General features: G+C 50.8%; 1 protein-coding gene across 1 annotated transcript in view; it reads right to left on the bottom strand.

Moving 5' to 3' along the window:
* Positions 1-295: 295 nt before the first annotated feature.
* LOC135975233 (Fc receptor-like protein 5) overlaps positions 296-25,271 on the bottom strand; it is a 35,543-nt gene continuing 10,567 nt past the window's right edge. Inside the window, exons 5-9 of the mRNA XM_065565391.1 lie at positions 22,445-22,738; positions 11,642-11,983; positions 10,306-10,407; positions 3,185-3,306; positions 296-1,617 (exon numbers count right to left, since the gene is read on the bottom strand). Coding sequence (XP_065421463.1) covers positions 1,471-1,617; positions 3,185-3,306; positions 10,306-10,407; positions 11,642-11,983; positions 22,445-22,738 — 1,007 coding nt within the window. The 3' untranslated portion in view covers positions 296-1,470. The remainder of the gene's footprint in view (positions 1,618-3,184; positions 3,307-10,305; positions 10,408-11,641; positions 11,984-22,444; positions 22,739-25,271) is intronic.

Genomic DNA, 25,271 nt, shown 5'->3' with positions numbered 1-25,271 from the left:
AGCCACGGGGTGGAGCTGAGGAAGGAGGGGTTGTTTCCGTGGGGCCGGGGGGTTTTGGCCCTCAGCTGTTTTCTTTGCAGTAATATGGCCCTCGCCGCTTTACGAGTTGTGCAGGCCTGCCTTAGGGTCTACAGTCTACCTTGTCAGCCAAACAAACTGGAATTAATTGTAATGGTCACTTACACCAAAAATCACATCACGTTTAGGTTGCTTCCAGGTCCAAGAGGCCAGTCACTTACCCCAGATCAACTGGTACCTTAGATCCTACTCCAAAGACAACACCTGTAGCCAATCCTGTGATAAACTGTCTAAAGCTTTATTAACTAGGAAAAAAGAATAAGCGTTATCAGCAGATTAAAGTAAGAAAACATTTACACGCCAATAAACTACCATCAAAATCCGAAGAGTGACAGATTTGTAGTGATCTGTCAATTCGAAGAGTCTTTAAGGCCAGACCTAGAAGGCAGCCCTGGGGATCTCTGGCTTCAGTTCAGAGTCTCTGGCCTCTCTGAATTCAAAAAGTCGAAAAGACGAAATTTCTTCTTGTCAGGGATTTTTATTCTCTTCCCCCAGATGTGAAGAGGACGGGACGAGTTCCCATCCACGTTTCCTCTTCATGTGTGGGGGGGATGCAATCAACAAAGTGTTTCATCCTCTGATGTTCCACAATGGTGTGTCAGGTCTCTATGGACCTTGTGTTGCTGGGCAGGAAATAACACCTCCTCTGGCAAAGTTGTATTTCACACTTGGTCATGCTTCTCTCCAGACTGTGTGGGCGTTTACAGTTACAGAGCAAACAAATATCACCTTATAACATGGGATATTGACATTATGCATGAGATTAATGCAGGCAGCAACATACAAGCATTTTATAGAGTCTAAACACGAAAGACATTCTTAGAAGAGTATTACCTATTTAGAGCAAAATGAATATACAGGTGACCTGCTTTGATCTTCAGCTATGAGGTTGTCAGTTCTTAGCTAATGCCTGCAGCCTGGCAAGAGCGGAGATCAGACTTCTCAGCATCACACAAGCCATCCTGTTTTTCTTATCTGCCAGTTTGCTTGATGCATGGAGACTCATAAGTCCACATTCCTTTGTCTCGGGCCACCTTGTTTATCAAGTATCAGAGTGGTAGCTTATGCTCCAATACATCTGTTAGTCTATAAGGTGCCACAGGACTCTTTGTCGCTTGTTTAGCAACTACACCCACAACATATTTCCAGCATACATATGTAACTCTTTCTACACAACCCCTACATACATCATACAGTGATATTCCCGGGCAGTGGGTCACAAGTTTTTCTATGATACCCGACAAGCTGCTGGTTGGCTAAATAGTCTGACAAGTGTGTTGGGTGTGCGCTTTGCCAAGTGGCATAAAAGGGAGCTTGAGATATAAAGGGTTAAGGATACGGCTGCCTGGAGGAGGAGAAGATGCAGAGAGACGTAGAGAGGGTTTCCTCTCCTTATTTAGCTGCCTTTCTGGTGTGCGTTGTCACCACCTCGCTATACAGCACATGCTCATCTTCAGCAGGTTTGGCTTTGTTTTTCGACTGGGTTGCCTGGGCCTCCAAGGCCGGGAATACCATGAGCGCGTAGGTGACTTCAGAGCCCTGGTGGGGGGGGAAAGAGAAAGGGTGAGAGGGAGGGGTGCACGGACTGGTTGCACTGGTTGCAAGGATATTGGAGGGCAGGATGAAAGTGAGCTCAAAAAATTGGAGAATTGCCCTAAAATCTGTAAAATGAAATTGAGGGAATTACAAAGTACTCCAGCGAGGAAGGAAAAATGAAAGGCGGCAGTACGAAATGGGGTATAACTGACGTGACAGGAGTATTGCAGGAAAGGTGTGCTAGTGGGGCACAAAATCCATATGAAGCAACAGCACGATGCTGCTGACAAACGGCTATCCCATAGGTAAGACACGGGAGGTAATTGTCCCGCTCTACTCAGCACTGGGGAGCTCTGATCTGGCGCGCTGGGTCCAGCTCTGGACATCGCACTTTAAGAAAGGTGTGGATGAACTGGAAAGAGTCCAGAGAAAAGCAACAAAAATTATAAGACATTTAGAAAATACGGCCTATGTGGAAAGGGTGAAAGAATCGGGCATCTTTAGCCTAGAGAGGAGAAAGCTGAGGGGGGCATAACTGTCTTCTAACATGACATTCTAAAGAGAGCAGTGATCAATTGTTGTCCATGTCCACAGGGCCGGTGCAAGGAAGTTTCGTGCCCTAGGCGAAACTTACACCTTGCGCCCCCTCCCAGCTCCCTGCCCCCCTCTGCCCTGAGGCGCCGCCTGCGGCAGCTCCCCTCCACCCGGGGACCCATGCGGCAGCACCCCACCCCAGCTCACCTCTGCTATGCCCCCTCCCCGAGCACGTGGTCGCCGCTCCACTTCTCCCGCCTCCCAGGCTTGCGGCACCAATCAGCTGTTTGGCGCCACAAGCCTGGGAGGGGAGGAGAATTCAAGCGGGGGCGGCGTGCTCGGGGAGCAGGTGGAGCAGAGGTGAGCTGGGGTGGGGTGCTGCCGCATGGCTCCCCGGGGGTTGGGGAGCTGCCGCGGGGGGGAACTGCCACGGGGCTCCCTACCCCAGCTCACCTCTGCTACGCCCCCTCCCCGAGCACGCCGCCTCCGCCGGCAATGACAATAATTGCATGGAGCGGCCGCTGCGCTGGGAGAGGGAGTCTGAGCCAGACGTGTCAGTGAGCCGCCGGCAGCCCAGCCCAGGAACGCTGTAAAAAAACTGGGGGCACTGCTTTTTGGTGCCCCCAAATCTTGGTGCCCTAGGCAACCGCTTAGTTTGCCTTAATGGTAGCACCGGCCCTGCCTGTCCACTGATGGTAGGACAAGACGTAATGGGTTTTATCTGCAGCAAGGGGGATTTAGGTTGGATATTAAGAGAAAATGTCTAATGAGATGACTCCTTGAGGTCCCTTCCCAGCCCTACATTTCAGTGACTCAGTGGAGGTTTGGGGTGATGGTGAAAGGGGTGACAAGTTCCCAGCCCTGCCTCCTGTGTGAGCAAACCCTGTGCAGCATCTCGCTGTGGCTGTTCTCTGTCTGCCCCACCCTAGACAGGGAGCTCTATCTCAGGACTGAGGAAAAGATCCAGGCTGTGCAATGTTAAGGCTGTTGGACTGTGCCTGGGTTTGAAGCTTAGCCTATAAATCCATTTTGTTACCTGTTCCATCTGCTCTGCACCAGGAACCCTGGCTTCAGATCCCTGATGATCATGACCAGGATGCAGGTTTCTGGCACATCCTCTGGGCTCAGATCCCTCTGTGCTTTTCTGAGGCTTTGGAACTAAAACAGAACCAGATAACAATGGAGATGAAGTCTGGAGTATCATGAGGAAATGACTTGCTATAATGTGCAATCTGGAGAAAGAAGAAGTTACACTCATCTTTTTACCTGTTGATTTCTGTACGTGTGTGATTCTGCAGCTTCTACCAGGGCACAGGGTGAAAACGGAGCCAACAATTTATCTCTGTTTGTTTAAGTTTACATTTCCCCGCACTTAACCATAACCACAACTGATGATCTTCATGCTCACATCTAACCTTAGAGTTATTGCTTAGCCACAACCCAGCCCCTCACCATAACCCTAACAACTAACCCTAACAACCTGAGAAGAAGTTTGGACCTATCTCAGTGCTCTTACCTTGGATATGGGGAAACCAAGTTTGGACTGTCTGCTCTGCCACCCACTTCCTGTGTAATCTTGGACACCATGGGAGTTGGGCACCTCAATACCTTTAAAATTCTGGCCCATGGTGCCTCATTGTTCCGCATGTGAAATGGGGATAATTGTCTTTCTCTGTCTTGCAGCAGTGTTGGGAGGATAAACACCTTAAAGACTGTGACATGCTCAGACACTTTGGTAATGGTGGTGATGTAAATACCTTAAAAATGAAATATGTAGCCCTTAGCCCAAACTCAGCTAATTAGCGACGTGGTTTCTTAGAATGGAAATAGAGGCCCAAATCCTGATGAAATTAATTAAGGGGAGAAAAACTTTTGAAGTGATAATCAAGATGGCCCATTTCGGACAGTTGACACGAACATGTGAGGATACTTTACCATGGGGAAATAGATTCAATTAGTGTAATGACCGAGCCATTCCCAGTCTCTGTTCAAACGTCTAATGACTCTTTGCCTCCTTTGAGAGTCACAACCTACACTTAAGATGAACCTCAGAAACCCAAAATTCAATTTGAACCCAAACCCTGAAGTATCACCGTAATGTTAACCCTAATTCTAAATCCTATATTAAGTGTACCCTTGATCTAGGCTCTGAGGTCAGTGTGTTGTTATGAAGACACAGACAGCTTGCATCCAACAGTGGAACTCTCTGATATTCAAACAGAGTAGAACACAATAGCCAGAGTTTGCTGTTTGTAACAGTCTGTAGTTTCCTGGTCTACCTGCATCGCTCACCTCCGCCTTGCAAGGGGAAGGTTGATCTTTGATCTCTGTTGCCACATCCCACTTTCTTACACGACAATGACAGCTATTCATCCTCAGCCCCTAGCTCAAAGCAGCCGGGACCTTGGGTGTTTTTCCCCGTCCTCTGCAGCAAGGGGAACACATCACCTGCTGGGATCATCTGAACACGTCTCTCCCAAGCAATCCCCTGCCCTTTCAAGTGTGTCCAGGCATTGGTGGGACGTTGGTCCCTCCTGTTCTCTGCTGGTGGGCTCAGTATAGGGGTGCCTGGCTGACATTAATAGCCCGTGATATATAGGAGGGGAGTGAGATGATCTAATGGTTCCATCTGGCCTTGAATTCTATGAATCCCCTAATTCCTAGATTTAAATTATGCCCCAGTGTGACACAGGGCCTACACGACTTGCAGGCTAATTGACCCGGATTCAACCTTTACAGACAGATTAGCAGATAATGATTGTGTTTTGTGTGTGTTTACATATATATTGACAGGTTTCAGAGTAGCAGCCGTGTTAGTCTGTATCAGCAAAAAGAACAGGAGTACTTGTGGCACCTTAGAGACTAACAAATTTATTTGAGCATAAGCTTTCGTGGGCTACAGCCCACTTCTTCGGATGCATAGAATGGAACATATAGTAAGAAGATATTTATACATACAGAGAACACGAAAAGGTGGAAGTACCCATACCAACTGTAAGAGGCTAATTAATTAAGAGAAGCTATTATCAGCAGGGGAGAAAAACTTTTGAAGTGATAATCAAGATGGCCCATTTCAGACAGTTGACAAGAAGGTGTGAGGATACTTTAACATGGGGAAATAGATTCAATTAGTGTAATGACCGAGCCATTCCCAGTCTCTGTTTAAACCTAAGTTAATGGTATCTAGTTTGCATATTAATTCAAGTTCAGCAGCTTCTCATTGGAGTCTGTTTTTGAAGCATTTCTGTTGCAAAATTGCCAGCTTAACATCTGTCACTGAGTGATTAGAGAGGTTAAAGTGTTCTCCTACTGATTTTTGAATGTTATGATTCCTGATGTCAGATTTGTGTTCGTTTATTCTTTTGCGTAGAGACTGCCCGGTTTGGCCAATGTACATGGCAGAGGGGCATTGCTGGCACATGATGGTATATATCACATTGGTAGATGTGCAGGTGAACGAGCTCCGATGGCATGGCTGATGTCCATCCAGGACACACCACACGATCCATTGTCTACAGCCAAGCTCTAAGATACAACCGCATTTGTTCCAATCCCTCAGACAGAGACAAACACCTACAAGATCTCTATCAAGCATTCTTAAACCTACAATACCCACCTGCTGAAGTGAAAACACAGATTGACAGAGCCAGAAGAGTACTCAGAAGTCACCTACTACAGGACAGGCCCAACAAAGAAAGTAACAGAACGCCACTAGCTGTCACCTTCAGCCCCCAACTAAAACTTCTCCAGCGCATCATCAAAGATCTACAACCTATCCTCAAAGATGATCCCTCACTCTCACAGATCTTGGGAGACAGGCCAGTCCTCACTTACAGACAGCCCCACAACCTGAAGCAAATCACCAGCAACTACACACCACACAACACTAACCCAGGAACATATCCTTGCAGCAAACCCCACTGCCAACTCTGTCCACATATCTATTCAAGTGACACCATCATAGGACCTAATCACATCAGCCACGCCTGAAGTACTCCTGTTCTTTTTACATATATATTGTTAGAGGTTGACAATGTAACCAAACAGTTCCTGTCTGTATTCTGTTAGTTCACAGATCAAAAAGAGATGTTAACACTTAGATTAACTTAGATGAACTGCGAAGTAATATCATCCTTCTTATTTCTCTTTGAAGTTTGTAGTAAACTACCTGTAAATGGCTGAAGATGGGTAAAAAGAACAGGAGTACTTGTGGCACCTTAGAGACTAACAAATTTATTAGACCATAAGCTTTTGTGGGCTACAGCCCACTTCTTCGGATGCATATAGAATGGAACATATATTGAGGAGCTATATATACACACATATAGAGAGCATGAACAGGTGGGAGTTGTCTTACCAACTCTGAGAGGCCAATTAAGTAAGAGAAAAAAAACTTTTGAAGTGATAATCAAGATAGCCCAGTACAGACAGTTTGATAAGAAGTGTGAGAATACTTACAAGGGGAGATAGATCCAATGTTTGTAATGGCTCAGCCATTCCCAGTCCTTATTCAATCCTGAGTTAATTGTATCTAGTTTGCATATCAATTCCAGCTCAGCAGTCTCTCCTTGGAGTCTGTTTTTGAAGTTTTTCTGTTGTAAGATAGCCACCCACAGGTCTGTCATTGAATGACCAGACAGGTTAAAGTGTTCTCCCACTGGTTTTTGAGTATTATGATTCCTGATGTCAGATTTGTGTCCATTAATTCTTTTGCGGAGAGACTGTCCGGTTTGGCCAATGTACATGGCAGAGGGGCATTGCTGGCACATGATGGCATATATCACATTGGTAGATGTGCAGGTGAACGAGCCCCTGATGGTATAGCTGATGTGATTTGTTAGTCTCTAAGGTGCCACAAGTACTCCTGTTCTTTTTGCGGATACAGACTAACACAGCTGCTACTCTGAAACCTGAAGATGGGTAATTACCTTATGCTAATCAATGTAGCTAATTACCAGTGATGCTTAGGAAATAAGAGGCCTACTTCAAAGAGATAATGCTTTGCCTGTTGTTCACCCAAGGACTGTATGCTGTCCAGAGGCTGCAAGAGAACTACAGGATAAAAGGAATCTTGGGTCCCGATCGTGTTATCTCAGATCTGCTTAAGCTTCATCAGGGGACGTTTGAGCTGCAAGACAGAGGTCTCCAGTTCCATTCTGGATCGCCCTGATATTGGACATTGGACTGGAACCTATGGAACTTGTTCCAAAAAGTCCTTTCAGAATTCTAAAGTTCACCATCTCTACCACGAAACTGACCTAAGATCTCTATTCATACCGGTGTGTACAACGATCTGTTAACCTACACTCTCCCTATCTTTTCCTTTTCAATACATCTTAGTGTAGTGAATAAGAATTGGCTGGAAGCGCATATTTAGGTAAGACAGTCATTAACTTGCTGGGTAAGTGTCCAATCCTTGGGGACTGGTAGAGCTTTTCATATGATGAACAAAATGTTCAGTAATATTTGACTTGGCTGTCTGGGTGGGAGCCCAAGGCTGGGTTTTCGCTTCTGGGTAACCAGTAAGGTATCGTGGAAGCTGTCTTGTTGCTAGCTTGGTAAATCTAAGTATTAGAATAACCATCAGTTTGGGGGATCATCTGCCCCGTTCTTTGCCGTTTGCCCTGATTGAGCAATCTCAGTGTGGCCCCTCTGGAGCCCCAGTCACAACCAGTTCTATACTTTACCCTCTTCTTAACCCTAACCCAAACCCTAACCACTGAACTAACCCCTCAGTCCCCAGCACAAAACCTGTTAACGGTTTTCAACTCTTTTGAATGCACTGAAAATCTGCTGATTGAAAACACAGATTACTGCCTCTCGAAAGCCTGTTTCTTTACCTGTTTATTGATGTTACTATTGGTAATAAATATTAATCTTTTATGATTCTCTTTTGTACATACAACTCTTGTTATTCCTCGGCCCAAAAGCTCAGCATCCATTTAGCTAAACTCTACTCCCAAAGAGTGTTTTGTTTTAGACTAACGAATGTCTATAATCATAGTAGGTCTGTACTCAGCCTGTTCTCCACTCTACTTTTACCCTGACCTTTTGACCTACCCAGATATCCAGAAAGCAACTGCTAGTAAATGACGTGTCATTGCAATAGACTAGCTGCTGTAGTTTATAAGGGATGCTTATAAATGCTCACTGTGGTTTTTTCATAGATTCATAGATTCTAGGACTGGAAGGGACCTCGAGAGGTCATCAAGTCCAGTCCCCTGCCCTCATGGCAGGACCAAATACTGTCTAGACCATCCCTGATAGACATTTATCTAACCTACTCTTAAATATCTCCAGAGATGGATAGTCCACAACCTCCCTATGCAATTTGTTCCAGTGTTTAACCACCCTGACAGTTAGGAACTTTTTCCTAATGTCCAACCTAGACCTCCCTTGCTGCAGTTTAAACCCATTGCTTCTTGTTCTATCCTTAGAGGCTAAGGTGAACAAGTTTTCTCCCTCCTCCTTATGACACCCTTTTAGATACCTGAAAACTGCTATCATGTCCCCTCTCAGTCTTCTCTTTTCCAAACTAAACAAACCCAATTCTTTCAGCCTTCCTTCATAGGTCATGTTCTCAAGACCTTTAATCATTCTTGTTGCTCTTCTCTCGGCCCGCTCCAATTTCTCCACATCTTTCTTGAAATGCGGTGCCCAGAACTGGACACAATACTCCAGTTGAGGCATAACCAGCGCAGAGTAGAGCGGAAGAATGACTTCTCGTGTCTTGCTCACAACACACCTGTTAATACATCCCAGAATCATGTTTGCTTTTTTTGCAACAGCATCACACTGTTGACTCATATTTAGCTTGTGGTCCACTATAACCCCTAGATCCCTTTCTGCCGTACTCCTTCCTAGACAGTCTCTTCCCATTCTGTATGTGTGAAACTGATTGTTCCTTCCTAAGTGGAGCACTTTGCATTTGTCTTTGTTAAACTTCATCCTGTTTACCTCATTTCTCCAATTTGTCCAGATCATTTTGAATTATGACCCTGTCCTCCAAAGCAGTTGCAATCCCTCCGAGTTTGGTATCACCTGCAAACTTAATAAGCGTACTTTCTATGCCAATATCTAAGTCGTTGATGAAGATATTGAACAGAGCTGGACCCAAAACAGACCCCGGCGGAACCCCACTTGTTATACCTTTCCAGCAGAATTGGGAACCAATAATAACTACTCTCTAAGTATGGTTATCCAGCCAGTTATGCACCCATCTTATAGTAGCCCCATCTAAGTTGTATTTGCCTAGTTTATCGATAAGAATATCATGCGAGACCGCATGGTTAATAAAATATTAGTAGTTACCAACATTTATAGGAATACTTGTTATAACACATGTATTCTATAATCAATATAACTGCAAACCATTAAATAATGTATTGATTAATGTCCAAGTCATTAAGAGCAAATTGTGGTTATAGACAGTCCCAGTAGTGATAGATTATCAGGGTTGGAAGGGACTTCAGGAGGTCATCTAGTCCAACCCGCTGCTCAAAGCAGGACTAATCCCCAGACAAAATTTTACCACAGTTTCCTAAATGGCCCTCTTAAGGAGTGAACTTTCAACCCAGGGTTTAGCGGGCCAATGCTCAAACCACTGAGCTATCCCTCCCCCTAATCACAGGTGTCACTGGCTTATTAATTAAAAAACAAAACAAAACACAAGAAAGGATTTTCTTTGTTTTAAACCAGTATATAAGGTGTGAATGTTGGGGAGTGACTTAGAAGTGAAGTAAGCTGCCAACACTTCTCCAGGCTCAGAGGGTTTGTACGTTTTCTTTTCTTTTCTTTTCTCTATATAGCGCTGTATTAAGGATGGATTGATTGATTGTCTTAAATCAAGCTTCAGCTGAGTTGGTTATTTGACAACATGTGTTATTAAAATAAATACGTACCAAGATACATTTGAAAACCCATAAATATTTTTTACATCTCTATCTTCTTTGTAAACACTGCCTGCTCATTGAAAGGTACATACCTCATTTGCCAGGCATATTTCAGATTTGGTTTCCATGCCCACACCATGGCCTGTTGCTTTGCGGTTGTTAATAGTTTAAAACTATTTACGCTGATCACTACAGAATAGTTATTGGCAAGACCATATTGAGGGAGCAGATGGGAGATCACAGTGCGTCTCCCCCTTTCACTCACCTCTTTTCTTCCTCCTGCAGTAACAGATGAGAGCAGCAATGGCTCCAACCAGAAACAAGAGGCCAACTGTTGTCAGCAGAATATCACGGGTACTGTAAGAGGCTATTCACGCAGCAGAATAAAAAAGGAGAGGGAAGGGGCCATGAGAACAGCCAGACATCCCTGAGAAAAGTTCTCAAACCCACAAAGGAATCAAATTTTGGTGCAAGGGCTTTCTGACAACCCTTCTATGGTATGGGGCAGGGGTATGGTATGGTCTATGGTATGTTCAGTCTGTAATAGCCTCATTCTAAAGAGGGGAAGGGTGGTTCAGTGGTTATGGGGTTGGCATTGGATATTGGGGTTCAATTCCCTATTCTCCTGCAGGCCTCCTGTGGGACTTACCCTCTCCTTGCCTCCATTCCCCATCTCTAAAATGGGCACTGAGGGGCTAACTCAGGGGCAGGCAAACTTTTTGGCCTGAGGGTTTCGGAAATTGTATGGAGGGCCGGTTAGGGGAGGGGGTTGTGGCCTGGCCCCCACCTCCTATCTGCCCCCCCGGGACTCCTACCCCATCCAAACCCCCTGATCTCTAATGACTCCTGCCCCATTCACCCCCCTGCTTCCTGTCCTTTAACCGCCCCCAGACACCCTGCCCCTGACTGCCCCCTGCTGCCCCATCCAACCCCCCTCCTTCCTGACTGCCCCCCGGGGACCCTTGCCCCATCCAACCATCCCTTCTCCCTGTCCCCTGACCGTCCGCAGGCCCCCTGCCCCTGACTGCCCCCCACTGCCCCATCCAACCCACCTCCCCTTCCTGACTGCCCCCCGGGGACCCCTGCCCCCATTCAACCCCCTGTTCCCTGCCCTGTGAGTGCCCCGACCCCATCCACCCCACCACCCTGAACTCCCCTTTCTTCTATCCAACCCCCATGCCGCCCGGCTGGAGCCAGCCATCCCACAGCTCAGAGACTGGGTCAGGCCGGGCTCTGCATCTGCGCTGCTCTGGAAGCTCGCAGCCCCACCGCTGAGGCTGAGGGGGAGGGGGAACAGCAGGGGAGGGGCCGGGGTAGCCTCAGGGTCTGGGCAGGAGGATCCCGCGGGCCATAGTTTGTGCACCTCTGACCTAAATCTATTAATAACATTGTGAGGGGCTCAGATACTTGGGCCATGGAAGTGTCATAGATAGAAAGGACCTGGGAGGAGAAGCGGGGTTTTCATCTCTACTTTGTTTTCTATCCCCATGTGAAATCTGTCACCTCATCCGCCCTCCCTTTCCCAGGAGAGCTCCTGGGGATGGTTCTCCTCAAATGGGAGTAACACAGGGAGGTGAATTAAGAAATTAGGGAAGTCTGACCTGTCCCGGTGACATTCACAGTGACGTTCACAGCCCGGCTCCTGGGGGACGGGATCCACCTCCCGCTCACATTCTCCTCGTACCCGCAGGTGAATTTCCCGGCTTTGTTGGGACCGGCCTGTAGGATGCTGAGCACAGAGACATTCACAGAGCCGGTACCAGGCTCCATGGTGCTGATCTCAGACCCCATGTCCCTGGGGACGATCTCGACTCCGTCCTTGTAGAAGTGAAATCTCCACTCTCTGGCATCTCTGGAGACTGCGCAGGTGATGAGCAGGGGGAGTCCTTCACTCACTGCTCCAGAAGGGGGATCCAGCCTCAGCACTGGCTGGGGAGGGGGATCTGTGGGGAGCAGCAAAGGGGAGGGGTCATCTGGGACATGGCAGTGGGGGAAGTGTAGATGGTGCCCAGAATTCAATTTATTCAGCGCTGACCTGTCCTCTCTCTCCAGAGCCTCTTGCTTCACCTCAGGATCCTGAGGGTCACCCCACAGAAATAAGTGAGAGCCGGGCTAGGGGGTGGAGATGGCCTCCTTCAGATATTATATGGGCTGGGATGTGGGGGTCAGAAGGTGGCCTGGGTCACCAGGATCTGACTTGTTTTCTGTCACTTCTCCGTTACTAATGCCCCAACCCTGATATTTATGGAGCCCTCTGTAGACAGAGGGGGCCCAGGGCATCTGGTGATTTCTGCCCAGTTGGGCCAGACTGTGAGAGCTGGATGCCCTGATGGGATTCTACCTTCCCAGGGGGTAGATGTGCAAGGTGACCATGTTGGATGCCCAGGTCTGTGTCCAGGCTGGTGGAGAGGGACTGGCTCTTCCCAACTTGGATCTCCCGGCCGGATCGGGGTACCCGGTACAGACAGATGCCAAACCCAGAGCCCCCCAGCTGAGGTGCTCCATGCCCCCACCATGTTGAATTGGATCCTTCAGCTTTGTGACCCCAGGGGCAGCCCAGCATGTGAGGGGAACAGGCTCACTGGGCAGGTCCCCGGGGAGATCAGGACTCAGGGAGAGGGAGGGGGCCACAGGGGGGTCTGGAAAACAGGGGTCAGGGTTAGATGCAGAAGGTCCAACCTGGCCAGGATCTCTGGAAGGCCTGGGAGGTGAGGGGCAGATGTTACCAGGTCAAATTCATCTCAGGAATTAGAGGGGGATGGAGACTTCTCCATGGGAAACTCCCTGTACCCCTGTAGCTCACTGAGCTCCAACTCTGCACTGTGCCCACATGTTACCAAGCAGGAGACAGCGGATTATCCATCTCCGGCGTATTGGTGCCAACATGGGGACTGGGTAAGATGCCATTAACTGATCCATCTCCGGATAATAAACATGAATTAAGCGGTAGGTCTGGAGGCTTAGAATAGACAATGTAGCGAGCTCCACACCGCAGTGCTCAGGGCTGTGAGCTTCCCCAAAGAAGTGCCCTCTAAATGACAAATTTACTGATCAGCTGGAAGCCTCTCCCTTCTGTAGAGGAGCTCAACCCCACCACAGGTTTAGGAGGTTTAGGTTGGATATTAGGAAAAACTTTTTCACTAGGAGGGTGGTGAAGCACTGGAATGGGTTACCTAGGGAGATGGTGGAATCTCCTTCCTTAGAGGTTTTTAAGGCTCGGCTTCACAAAGCCCTGGCTGGGATAATTTAGTTGGGGTTGGTCCTACTTTGAGCAGGGGGTTGGACTAGATACCTCCTGAGGTCTCTTCCAACTCTGATATTCTATGATTCTATGACACCAGGGCCTGACAGAGACCATAGATGGGGGGATTTGGAGTTTGTTCCATTAAACCTCCCTAAGTTTTCAATGTTACTACTGACTGGCAGCCCCCGAACTCCAAAGTAGCACCTATGTCTCCTCCAAACACACCAGGGGATCCAGAGACCCAGGGAGTGACACTGACCAGAGACAGGGATTGAAACTGACCCAGTGAATGGCCCCATCTGGAGCTGAGAAACTGAGCTGTGTCACACCCGGTACTTGGAGCAGAGATACCCAGCCAGAGGGTGAGCAAACAGCAGGAGACAGGGGGTATGAGCATGTCAGGGTCACAGATTCACCACTTACAAATATCAAGTACTGTGAGCTCAGAGTGAGCTTGGGGGCAGATGGACGGACTGAAGTGGGGGAGGGTGGCGAGAATGTTCTTTAGAATTGATGTCCTACTCAAGTAAATAATAACATCCCCCCCAGTATGAAATAAGCTCCTGCCCCCACAGCCAGACTCACCCAGAGATTCTCCTGCCTCCACTTCATCCCAAGCTGCTCTGCACAGTTCTGGAGCCCCCTTCCAAAAGGCTGCAGTGGTGCCAGGGAGGAGGGATTGAGACCCATGAAGCGCACTGGGACCCGTCCTAAGGACCTGAGAGTGGGGTCCTTGAGTGGGCAGATCTGGAGCCCAGGGCAGGGGGAACCAGGGTGTCTGATGCTCCCTCTTCATCACCAAGGGAGACAGATGAAGCAGCTGCCAGTAATGCTGGCATGTCAGGCCGCATAGGATGGCCTGTCGGGATACCCAAGGCTTGGGGTTGCCTGATTGGCTGGCACCCATTATCTAAACCAGGAATTGACCTGGCTGGGGGCCGTCAGAGCAGCTGTGACGTCCTGCTGCTGCATGGGACCCTGCTCTTTGCCTGGCTCTTGAAATCTGCCTCCAGCCCTGTTCCTGCTCTGCTCCCATCCTGCTTCCTGCCTTGCTCCGAACTTGTTCCTAGTTCCGGCCCTGCTCAGACAATCAGGCCAGACCACCTACGTCCTGGCTCCCGGCACCCAGAGGGGGGCAGAGGGATGCACCATCACTGGTGATTTTTCAGTCTGGACGAGGTGTCTTTTCTAAAAGAGCTGCCCCAGTCCAAGCAGGGTTAATCCAGGGCTGTTCCATGGCCTGTGTTCTGCCGGGAGTCAGACTAGACGATCAGTCGCCCCCTCTGGCCTCGTAATCGATGTTTCTGTGATACTGACGAATGTTACAGTCCTGGCCCTAAATCTGGGTTTCAGTTAAACACCCCAGGTGATGAAATACTGCTATAAACTGAAGCAACGTCTATTGGTTCCCTGAGAGCTCCCCTCCCTCCCTCCCCATATCACTGCCAGCACCCCTCCCCCTGCACCTCCAAACTACCAGGGTGCCCAAGGACCCAGGGATTGGCACTGACCGGAGACGGGGGTGAAACTGACCCAGTGGGTGCCCTTGTTAGGATATAGATATTGAGGCCTGTCTGCAAAGGCCTAGACTTTAAGAATTTAGGTGTATTCTTATCACTTAGCTAGTTATAGACGTACAAAACACGAATCAAAATCACTGTCTGCCTGTCTATGGGCCTTCGCTCACTATGACAGTCTGAGGCCTTGTTCTTAGGCTAAGGCCTTTGGCTAAGTAGCAGAGACAGCCATAAGCCGGGAAGCGAACGGTCACATCCTCACATCCCAAACCAGCCCCACTGAAATAAGGTGGGATGGGCTGTTAGGAAGACAATCCTGTCCTGATAGTGCCCATCCCCACCAGATAAGAAACAGATCTTAAGATGGTTAGAGAGAACTTAGTTTGATAGCATCCGGTCTGAGAATTCACTTATCAATAGCTGGGATGTGAAATCCTCATTTCTGTGTTGTTCTATCACTGTAGTCCCCACTTCCCTATTGTTTGTCTGTATAATCTCTGTCTGGTTAGAATCACAGAATATCAGGGTTGGAAGGGACCTCAGGAGGTCATCTAGTCCAACCCCCTGCTCAAAGCAGGACCAAATCCCAACTAAATCATGCCAGCCAGGGCTTTGTCAAGCCTGACCTTAAAAACCTCTGAGGAAGGAGATTCCACCACTTCCCTAGGTAACCCATTCCAGTGCTTCACCACCCTCCTAGTGAAAAAGTTTTTCCTAATATCCAACCTAAACTTCCCGCACTGCAACTTAAGACCATTACTCCTTGTTCTGTCACCTGGTACCACTGAGAACAGTCTAAATCCATCCTCTTTGGAACCCTCTTTCAGGTAGTTGAAAGCAGCTATCAAATCCCCTCTCAGTCTTCTCTTCTGATTGTTCTGTTATTGTTTCTGTCTGCTGTATAATTAATTTTGCTGGATGTAAACCAATTAAGGTAGTGGGGTATAATTGGTTAAATAATCATGTTACAATATGTTAGGATTGGTTAGTTAAATTTCAGTAAAATGATTGGTTAAGGTATAGCTAAGCAGAACTCAAGTTTTACTATATAGTCTGCAGTCAATCAGGAAGTAAGGGGGGAGAATGGGAACAGGGATACAGGCAACGCTCTGTGGTGTCAAGCTGGGAAGGGGGACACCAAGGAAGGAAATTGAAATCATTGCTTGCTGGAAGTTCACCCCAATAAACATCAAATTGTTTGCACCTTTGCTGACAGTAGTGGGGGGAGGGGATACCCATAGAGGAATCGTTGCCCCCTTGCAATCCCACTGTACCCCAAACTAGCATCACACCACACCCCAATATTACACTGCACCCCAACATAGAACCACGCTGCACCCCCACATCTACCGCAAGCCAATAGAAGAGGAAATTTCAGCCCTAGACACCTTCACACTGCACCCAGTACGGAATCGACCTGCAACCCGATGTACCCATCAGGTTATTCACCCCATTTTCTCCATTCTGGGGACAGAGGCAGAAGAGGGGGAGAACCTGTCAGCCGACCATCAGACCTGCCTTGCCGTAACTAGAAAGTACTGCACAGAAATGAGGAAGCCAGTGTGGATGTGGGGAAGGGAGGGGGGAGTTTTTCCACCCACCGCGTTTCCTCTCACTGCTCCCCTGTATCTCACTGAGCCCCAACCCTGCACTGTGCCCACATGATTCCCAGCAGGAGGCAGGAACACTCTGTGTGGGATCCGCTGGCTGGACTGGGTTGCCCAGTGCACAGCAGGGGTACGGGACGGGTGGTCTCTGCCTCAGCTGTGAGCATCAGCCGGTCACTCCACTGGGACCAGGGACCTCTTCAGAGACCAAATCCCTGCTTTGAGAGAAGAATTTGTATCCTATGGTGCTTTCACCCCTGAATGCCGAGAACCTCAGGGTAGCACCTTCCCCTCTGATACACGAAGGCAGGAGAGGATCCTGGTGTATTGGTGCCAGCAGGGAGTCAGGGTAACATGACAGGAACCAATCCCTGCCTGATAGAAATCATGACTGAGGAATCCAGGCAGCTGCAGGGATGAAGATTCACAGTGAGTGGCCCCAACAGTGCCCAGCCAGGTCTCCAGCGCTGTGAGCTTCCCTCGAGCAGTGCCAACCTAGGACCCCAGTGCTGCAGCTACCCCACAGTGGTGCCCTCTCAGTGCCCATTCTTTGCTGATCAGTTGGCACTCCCGTGCCCACCACAGAGTGTCTGAGATGCAGGGAGTGGCCCTGACTAGAGGCAGGGAGTAAAGCTGAGGCGTTGGGGTGTGTGACTCTATGTCAATTTTCTATTAATATGGTGCATGCCTCAGTTTCCCCTATGTGCTGCATGGGGAATGTTTACTCTTTACAGAGACCCAGATATTGGGTGTGGCTGATGTGGACTGACTCAGATGGACTTTGCTGTAACCTTCTGTTCTCTACCGTGACTAAGGACTTTCTACGCTGGTTCGGAAATAGCCAATAAACCTCCTGCTGTTACCGCACTCGCTGAGAGTCACTGCAGTTTAAGGAAGGTGGGGGCGCGTTGCTCCCTTTGAGTGTGCAAGTGTCTGTCTCAGGTGTGCAATGAGGTGGTGTCGCTGCGGGGAGCTCGAGGCGTGACCCAGGGGTGCTGAAGGCTCCAAGGTTCAGTCCCAGGAGACGCTGCAGCCAAATGGCCCCTAGTGAGACTGTGACCCTACAGGGGCTGACACAGGGAAGGGGCCCTCCCAGGCACGGCTCCAGAGTGGCTCTAGAGCACCGCACCTGAGGCTCTGTCACAGGGTGGGCTTCAGATCCCTAGAGACTCTCACATCAACAGCAGGAAAAACAGGGGATCACCTGTCACTGGGATGAAGACGGAGTTGCTGTTCCTAGATGAGATCTCTCGATTGGATTCCTGTCTCCAGTACGCAAAGGTGTATGTCCCAGCATTTCCCTTCTCAGCTGTGAGCTCCAGCCGGGCGCCTTCATTCGGGTGTTGGACTACGCTGGTGTCCCCCTGCCCTTTTTGATAGAAGAATCTGTATCCTGAAACCTGCTCACGTCCAGGAGCCGAGCACGTGAGTGTAACCCGCTCCCCTGGGAGTCACACTGTGTACCTGGGGTACCGAGAGAGCGTAGGGGCTGGCGGGCGAGCTAGAACAGAGGCAGAGGGGTCAGTGGAGCTGGAGAAGCCATGATTGAATGAGGAGAAGGGGGAAGAGAGGGTCCTGGACTGACATGATCACAAACAGGCTCATTTCACTGCCCAGCACCCACCCCCACACTGGGAAATACACCACAGCAAATAAACCATGGCCCGTCTCTCTCTCTCTCTCTCTCTCTCCCTCTGGCAGGGCTGTTCCTACCCATACACAAATTACGCGGCTGCCTAGGGCACCAGGATTTCCTGGTCCCCTGCACCGCTGTGTGCTGCTCCAGCCCCTTCCCTGCCTCTTCCCCATGGCCCCAGCCCCTGCTCTGCCCCAACCCCGCCTCTTCCCTCCCCTGCTCCACCCCCACTCCCTGAGGACTGCAGAAGCGGTCAGGCCTGCCCTCACCGGTAAGTAGAGCGACCCGCTGCAGCCTGTTCCGCTCCCCTGGCTCCCCAGCCGTGCCGCCGGCAAGTACTGCGGGGTGGTTCTCCCCTGCCCCCCAAGCCTGGGAGCCAGGGGAATGGAGCAGGCTTGGGCCAGGTCACTCCACTTTCCGCAGGAACTGGCAAACTCCCCCCGCCCCCGGAGGACTAGGGTGGGCCCCACAGAGCCCCCCAGCGGAGGTCTGGGACCCCACAGGTCCCCCACGCCCGGCATCAAAATAGCTAGGATCGGCCCAACCTCTGGGATCTTTTTATAGATCCCAAAGCCAGAAGGGACCATTGTGATCATGGAGTCCAACCTTCTGTGTCACCCAGGCCCTAGGGCTTCCCTGAACTGATTCCGCTGTGACCTACAGCAGATCTCTGAGAAAAACATTCAGGCTTGATTTAGAAATCGTCAGTGCTGGAGAATCCACCACGACCCCTGGGAAATTGTCCCAGTGGTTAATTGCCCTCACTTCTAAAATTTGTTCCCTGTTTGCTAGTCTGCATCTGTCTAGCTTCAGCTCCCAGCATTTGGGTTGTGTTTGATCTTTGTCTGTTCAATTAAAGATCCGTCGATTATCATATTTCTGTTCCCCAGATAGGAACCTTCTCGTTGATACACTAAACAGCTCGAGCTCCTGGAGTCTCTCACTCTATAGCAGGTTTTGCAACCATTTAATCATAACCCTAACCATGCCCTACCCCCTCTCCAACTTATCTCCATCCTTGAATAGTGGAGACCAGAACAGGATGCAGGATTCCAGCAGGGGTCGCCCCAGGGTCAAATCCAAAGGTAAGATGGCTCCTCTCACCCTGGCATGTTTGTATGCCATGGACATTCGTGCATGTGCTAGCACCCCACCCCTGAGAGGCAAGGAGGAGGAATTATCCCCATTCTAATGGGGGAAACTGAGGCCTAGAGTTCCTCAGGAGCTTAAAGGTGTTAGGCCCCAACAAATGTCATTGGGATTTTGGCACCAAACACCCTTCGTCTCCTTGGAGATCCCCAAGGGAAGTGACTGGTCCAAGGTCAAGAGGAGAGTCTGTGGCAGGACTGGGAACTGGACCCTCTCCAAGTCCCAGTGCACTATCAAATTGTCAAGGCACATCTGGCTCAGGGCTTCCCATAATGTCTGCCATGGCGCTACCTAGCAGTATAAATTGGACCCAGACCCATTGAGACCCAGTTCAGTGTCCAAACTACACATCCAGTCTGCCACCGCTGGGGTTTCTCGGTTGCCGACCGTTGTTGTGTCTAGGTGGGTGATCAGCTCCCTGCTGCTTAGGAAATAACCCTGGTGTAGATTTTGCCAGGGAGAAGTGGCTGAGGAGCGGGGATGGGGAGGGCCTTTCATGGTCCTTGTACAGCCACCAAGGTCTCTATGTTCTCTCTCCAGCTGTAACTGGGCAGAGGCTGGGAAGCTGAGGCTGGGAGGATCATTGATGGAACCCCGACAGCCCCATTCCCATCGTCCTTGTCACCCCACGCTGTCCATCTGGGCATGTTGGGGAAAGGAGCTCAGCTGGAGGTGGGGGAAAGGGTTTGGGGGACTGGCATTCAGTAGAGATCCATGCGTGTATGTGTGTCTCAATGTCTGTTTGTGTCTATCCCCGCTGCCCCCTGCTGGTGGGGATCAGCCCTGCTCTGTGTGTGTGACATTCATCTCATTGGCTGCAGGTCCTGGATTCCCCAAAGGAGATGGGGTGTCTCGAGAATGTACAAACTCCAAGAGAAGCTGGGGACAGCGCAGAGCTCACACGTCACATTGATGGAAACAGTGGGAGTCTCCACAGATTTCATCCTGCCACCTGATGGCTCTACCCAGTATGCACAAGTGTATGATCCAGTGTTTTTCTGCATTACATATCTCAGGGTGTGCATGTCACTGTTACCGGAGGAGATAATCTGGAAAACTGGAATCCTGTAACAGTGTAATCACTGGAAGGATCTGAACACGTGAACATAACAGACTCCCTGGAGAGGTACAGCTGGTGTGGGAGGCTCAGGGAGAGGGTGGGGGCTGCAGGGGTATCTGGAAAAGACAACGGGTGAGATTTCACTGCAGGAGAAGGGGCTCAGAGAGCCAGGAGGAGGAGATGCCGGGGAGAAGGTTGTTACTGGCTAACTGGAGCGAGGGAGGGATCCCACAGGAGGAATAGTTGCCCCCGGCAATTCAACTGCATCCCAACCTGACCCTGCACCCCAATCTGGCATCACACCACACCCCAATATTACACTGCACCCCGACAAAGCACTGCACCACACCCCAGGATCTTACTGCAAACCAATAGGAGAGGAAGTTGCAGCCCTAGACACCTCCACACTTCACCCTAGTACAGCATTGACCTGCAACCCAATGTACCGTGTGACTTGTGTGTGATGTAGGAGATCAGGTAGGTCGGCCCCAGGGCGAAAGAGAAAGAGAAAGAGGCCTTATTCTGCACTGATATCGAGAGAGGGTCACTCCGCATGGACATGGCCTCTGCTGGAGCCTGGTGTATTGTGTAGTCACAGGAGCAGGGCCCTGACTCAGCCTTGATTTCCATCTGGTCCCAGTTGTTGGGGTTGGAGATTTCACCCAATAGCTGGTAGAACCTTGATTTCATCCCTCGGACAGCCCGAGAGCTGAGCAGATGAATGTGAGCAGTTCCCCTAGGAGATACATGGTGTATGGGGGGCGGACGGAGGACGGTGCAGAGAGAGCCTGGGGGCCAGCAGGGAGTCTGGAACAGAGGCAGGGGAGAGACCCCCAGGGAGTGAGGGGAAGAGCAGAAGGGGGAACAAGGCCCCAACACAGGGCCTCAACCTAGTCCCACCTCCCTGTCTCGTGCTCCAGTGCCTGTGACATACTTGATGGCAGATATACATGGGGGAGCTCTCCAGTAAGCCTGTGGGAACAGCGCCCCCTCCCAAGGACCTGCTGGGCCCAGCACAGCCTGGCTAGATCCTCTCCCACTGTCTGAGCTCCAACCCCCACCCACCTAGATGGAAGCGGGGAGGGGGACAACTGGGATGGGATCCCAACAAATAATGAGCAGCCTCCAGTCCTTGCTGGCCTCTCCACTCCTGCCCATTGGGTGTTGGGTTTCTGGCAGTAACATGCTCACCACAGCAGTGCCTTCTCGCTTTCCATTCTTTGCTGATGGGGTGGAACCCCTGTGCCCACCACAGAGTGTCTGAGATGCAGGGAATGGCCCTGACTAGAGGCAGGGAATAAAGCTGAGACGTTGGGGTGTGTCACCATATGGCAATTTTCTATTAAAAGTGTGCATGCCTCAGTTTCCCCTATGTGCTGCACGCTTAGGAGGTGGTGGGAAGAGATTGTTTACTCTTTGCAGAGACCCAGATATTGGGTTTGGCTGATGCCTAGAGCCTGGGGCTTGGGGCTCATGCCCATGAAGAGCCCAAGAAGACAATGGCCACTCCAATTTCCCGGACATTTGATGTCCAGCAACTAATGCCCATGAATGGCCCCCACTCTGCAGGAAGGCAGTGGGCTGTGACCAGCTGGAGAACAAAGGGCTAAGGAGAAGGGGCAGGTGACAAGGTTTCCCTGGTAACAAGAACAAAGGACTGAGGAGGGGCCAGGTGGGGTTGCTCAGTGTGGGCTGCTGGCAGCAGAAGACGCTCAGGGACTGGGACTACAGAGGGGCCAGAGGACTCTGGACTGACCCAGATGGACTTTGCTGTAACTTTCTGTTCTCGACAGTAACTAAGGACTTTCTACGCTGGTTCCGAAATAGCCAATAAACCTCCTGCTGTTACCGCACTCGCTGAGAGTCACTGCAGTTTAAGGAAGGTGGGGGCGCGTTGCTCCCTTTGCGTGTGCAAGTGTCTGTCTCAGGTGTGCAATGAGGTGGTGTCGCTGCGGGGAGCTCGAGGCGTGACCCAGGGGTGCTGAAGGCTCCAAGGTTCAGTCCCAGGAGGCGCTGAAGCCAAATGGCCCCTAGTGAGACTGTGACCCTACGGGGGCTGACACATGGAAGGGGCCCTCCCAGGGACTGCTCCAGAGCGGCTCTAGAGCACCGCACCTGAGGCTCTGTCACAGGGTGGGCTTCAGATCCCTAGAGACTCTCCCATCAAACAGCAGGAAAAACAGGGGCTCACCTGTCACTGTGATGGAGACGGAGCTGCTGTTCCTAGATGAGATCTTTCGATCGGATTCCCGTCTCCAGTACGCACAGGTGTATGTCCCAGCATTTCCCTTCTCAGCTGTGAGCTCCAGCCGGGCGCCTTCATTCGGGTGTTGGACTATGCTGGGGTCCTGATGCCCTTGATAGAAGAATCTGTATCTCCAATACAGCTCAGTCTCAGGAGCCGAGCACGTGAGGGTAACCCGCTCCCCTGGGAGATACACTGTGTACCTGGTGTCCAGAGAGAGTGTGGGGGCCGGCGGGGGATCTAGAACAGAGGCAGACGGGTCAGTGCAGAGGGAGAGGCCACGATGGAATAAGGAGAAGGGAGAAAGGGAAGAGATGAGTCCTGGTGAGCCAACCTCATCTCACTGCCCAGCACCCACATCCCACACTGGTAAATACACCACGGCAAATGAACCACAGCCCGTCTCTCTCTCTCTCTCTCTCTCTCTCCCCCCCCCCCATGGGATCTTTTCATAGATCCCAAGGCCGGAAGGGACCATCGTGATCATCGAGTCCAATCTCCTGTGTCACCCAGGCCCTAGGACTTCCCTGAACTGATTCCTCTGTGACCTAAAGCAGATCTCTGAGAGAAACATTCAGGCTTGATTTAGAAATCGCCAGCAATTGAGAATCCACCTTGACCCTGTCGAATTGTCCCAGTGGTGAATTCCCCTCACTGCTAAAATCTGCATCTTATAGCCAGTCTGAATTTGTCTTGCTTCAGCTCCCAGCCTTTGGGTTGTGTTTGATCTTTGTCAGTTCAATTGAAGAGCCATCGATTATCAAACTTCTGTTCCCCAGATAGGAACCTTCTCGTTGTCATGCTAAACAGCTCGAGCTCCTGGAGTCTCTCACTCTAAGGCAGGTTTTGCAACCGTTTAATCAGAACCCTAACCCTGCTCTGCCCCCTCTCCAATTTATCACCATCCTTGAATGGTGGAGACCAGAACTGGATGCAGGATTCCAGCAGCGGTCGCCCCAGGGCCAAATCCAGGGGTAAGATGGCTCCTCTCATCCTGGCATGTTTGTATGCCATGGACATTCGTGCATGTGCCAGCACCCCACCCCTGAGGCAAGAAGGAGGAATTATCCCCATTCTAATTGGGGGAACTGAGGCCCAGAGTGCATCAGGCGCTTAAAGGAGTTAGGCTCCCAAGAAATTTCAATGGGATTTTGGCACCAAACACCATTGGTCTCCTTGGAGATCCCCAAGGGAAGTGACTGGTCCAAGGTCACGGGAAGAGTCTGTGGCAGGCTGGGAACCGGACCCTCTCCAAGTCCCAGTGCACTGTCGAATTGTCAAGGCACATCTGGCTCAGGGCTTCCTATAATGTCTACCATGGCACTACCTAGCAGTATAAATTGGACCCAGACCCATTGAGATCCAGTTCAGTGTCCAAACCACACATCCAGTCTGCCACCGCTGGGGTTTCTCAGTTGACGATCGCTGTGGTGTCTAGATGGGTGACCAACTCCTGGCTGCTCTAGGAAATAAACCCTGGTGTAGATTCTGCCAGGGAGAAGTGGCTGAGGACCAGGGATGGGGAGAGCGTTTGATGATCCTTTTACAGCTACCAAGATCTCCACGTTCTCTCTCCAGATGTAACTGGGCAGAAGGTGGAAACCTGAGGCTGGGGGCCGGAGTCTGGAATAGAGGCTGGGGAGAGACCCCCATGGAGTGAGGGTGTCGCGGGGTGGTCACCCCACTCCAGCCCTGAAGGGGTTAAAGCAGCCCTGGAGAGGGCTGTGGCTGGAAAAAGCTAGGCTGATTGGAGAAGCAGCCACAGCTGAGGCCACGCCCCAACCAGGCCACAGCTGGCCCTACAAGAGGGCTGAGGGCCAGAGGCTGTAGGAGAGACTCTCTCTCTAGAGGCTAGAGAGTGAAGGCCCTGGCTGCTGGGAGCTGAGGTGGGTACCTAGGGTGGAGCAGTGCTGGGGAAGGCAGAGGGAGCTGGGGAGCTCCAGCCTAGCTAAGTCCCAGGCTGAGTTAAGGGCCCACAACAAGGGCACTGGGGCTGCAGAGGGGCTGCCCAGGAATAGGCAGACGCAGCTGGTCCAACCCCCCTGGCCGATGATGAGTGGGTTACAGACGGCGTCTGCCCCAGGGTGCGGGGGCTAAATGGAGACTGGCAGTAGCCACTGAGGCAAGGTGGGGATAGGGGTTTGGGGGTTCCCCTGGGAGGGGAGTTTGTGGGTTACTGGTAGGGGGCAGAACCCTGATGTAAAGGACACTGGGGTCTGGGAGGGACATGGGGTCCAGTGGCAGGGGTGACACCTGCCTGCAGAGGCTGCTCCAGAGGCTGGAAGAGCTAATTCCCAAGATGACCAGCAAGATGCACTGCAGGGGTAAGTCTCACTTCGCTACAGAGGAGTAGAGCAGGTGGGGGAACAAGGCCCCAACCCAGGGCCTCACTTGATGGCAGATATACATGGGGGAGCTCTCAAGTAAACTTGTGGGAACAGCGCCCCCTCCCCAGTACCTGCTGGGCCCAGCACAGCCTGGCTAGATCCATTCCCAGTATCTGAGCTCCAACCCCCACCCCCCTGGATGGGAGAGGGGAGGGGTACAACTGTAAGGGGATCCCACCAAGAAATGAGCCACCTCCGGTCCCCGCTGGACTCTCCCCTCCTGCCTGGTGTGTGCTGGAGTCTCAGCCAGTAACACGCTCCCCCCTAGGGAGTTGTGGAGCTGGGCTTTCACTACCCCACGTTCGCCATTCTTGGGGCAGAGGCAGAAGAGTGGGGAGAACCCGTCAGCCGACCATCAGACCTGCCTAGCAGTAGCTAGAAAGTAC

Source organism: Chrysemys picta, chromosome 13, assembly GCF_011386835.1.
Source record: "Chrysemys picta bellii isolate R12L10 chromosome 13, ASM1138683v2, whole genome shotgun sequence".
Taxonomy (NCBI): Eukaryota; Metazoa; Chordata; order Testudines; family Emydidae; genus Chrysemys; species Chrysemys picta.
This window is presented reverse-complemented; position numbering and strand designations above follow the sequence as displayed.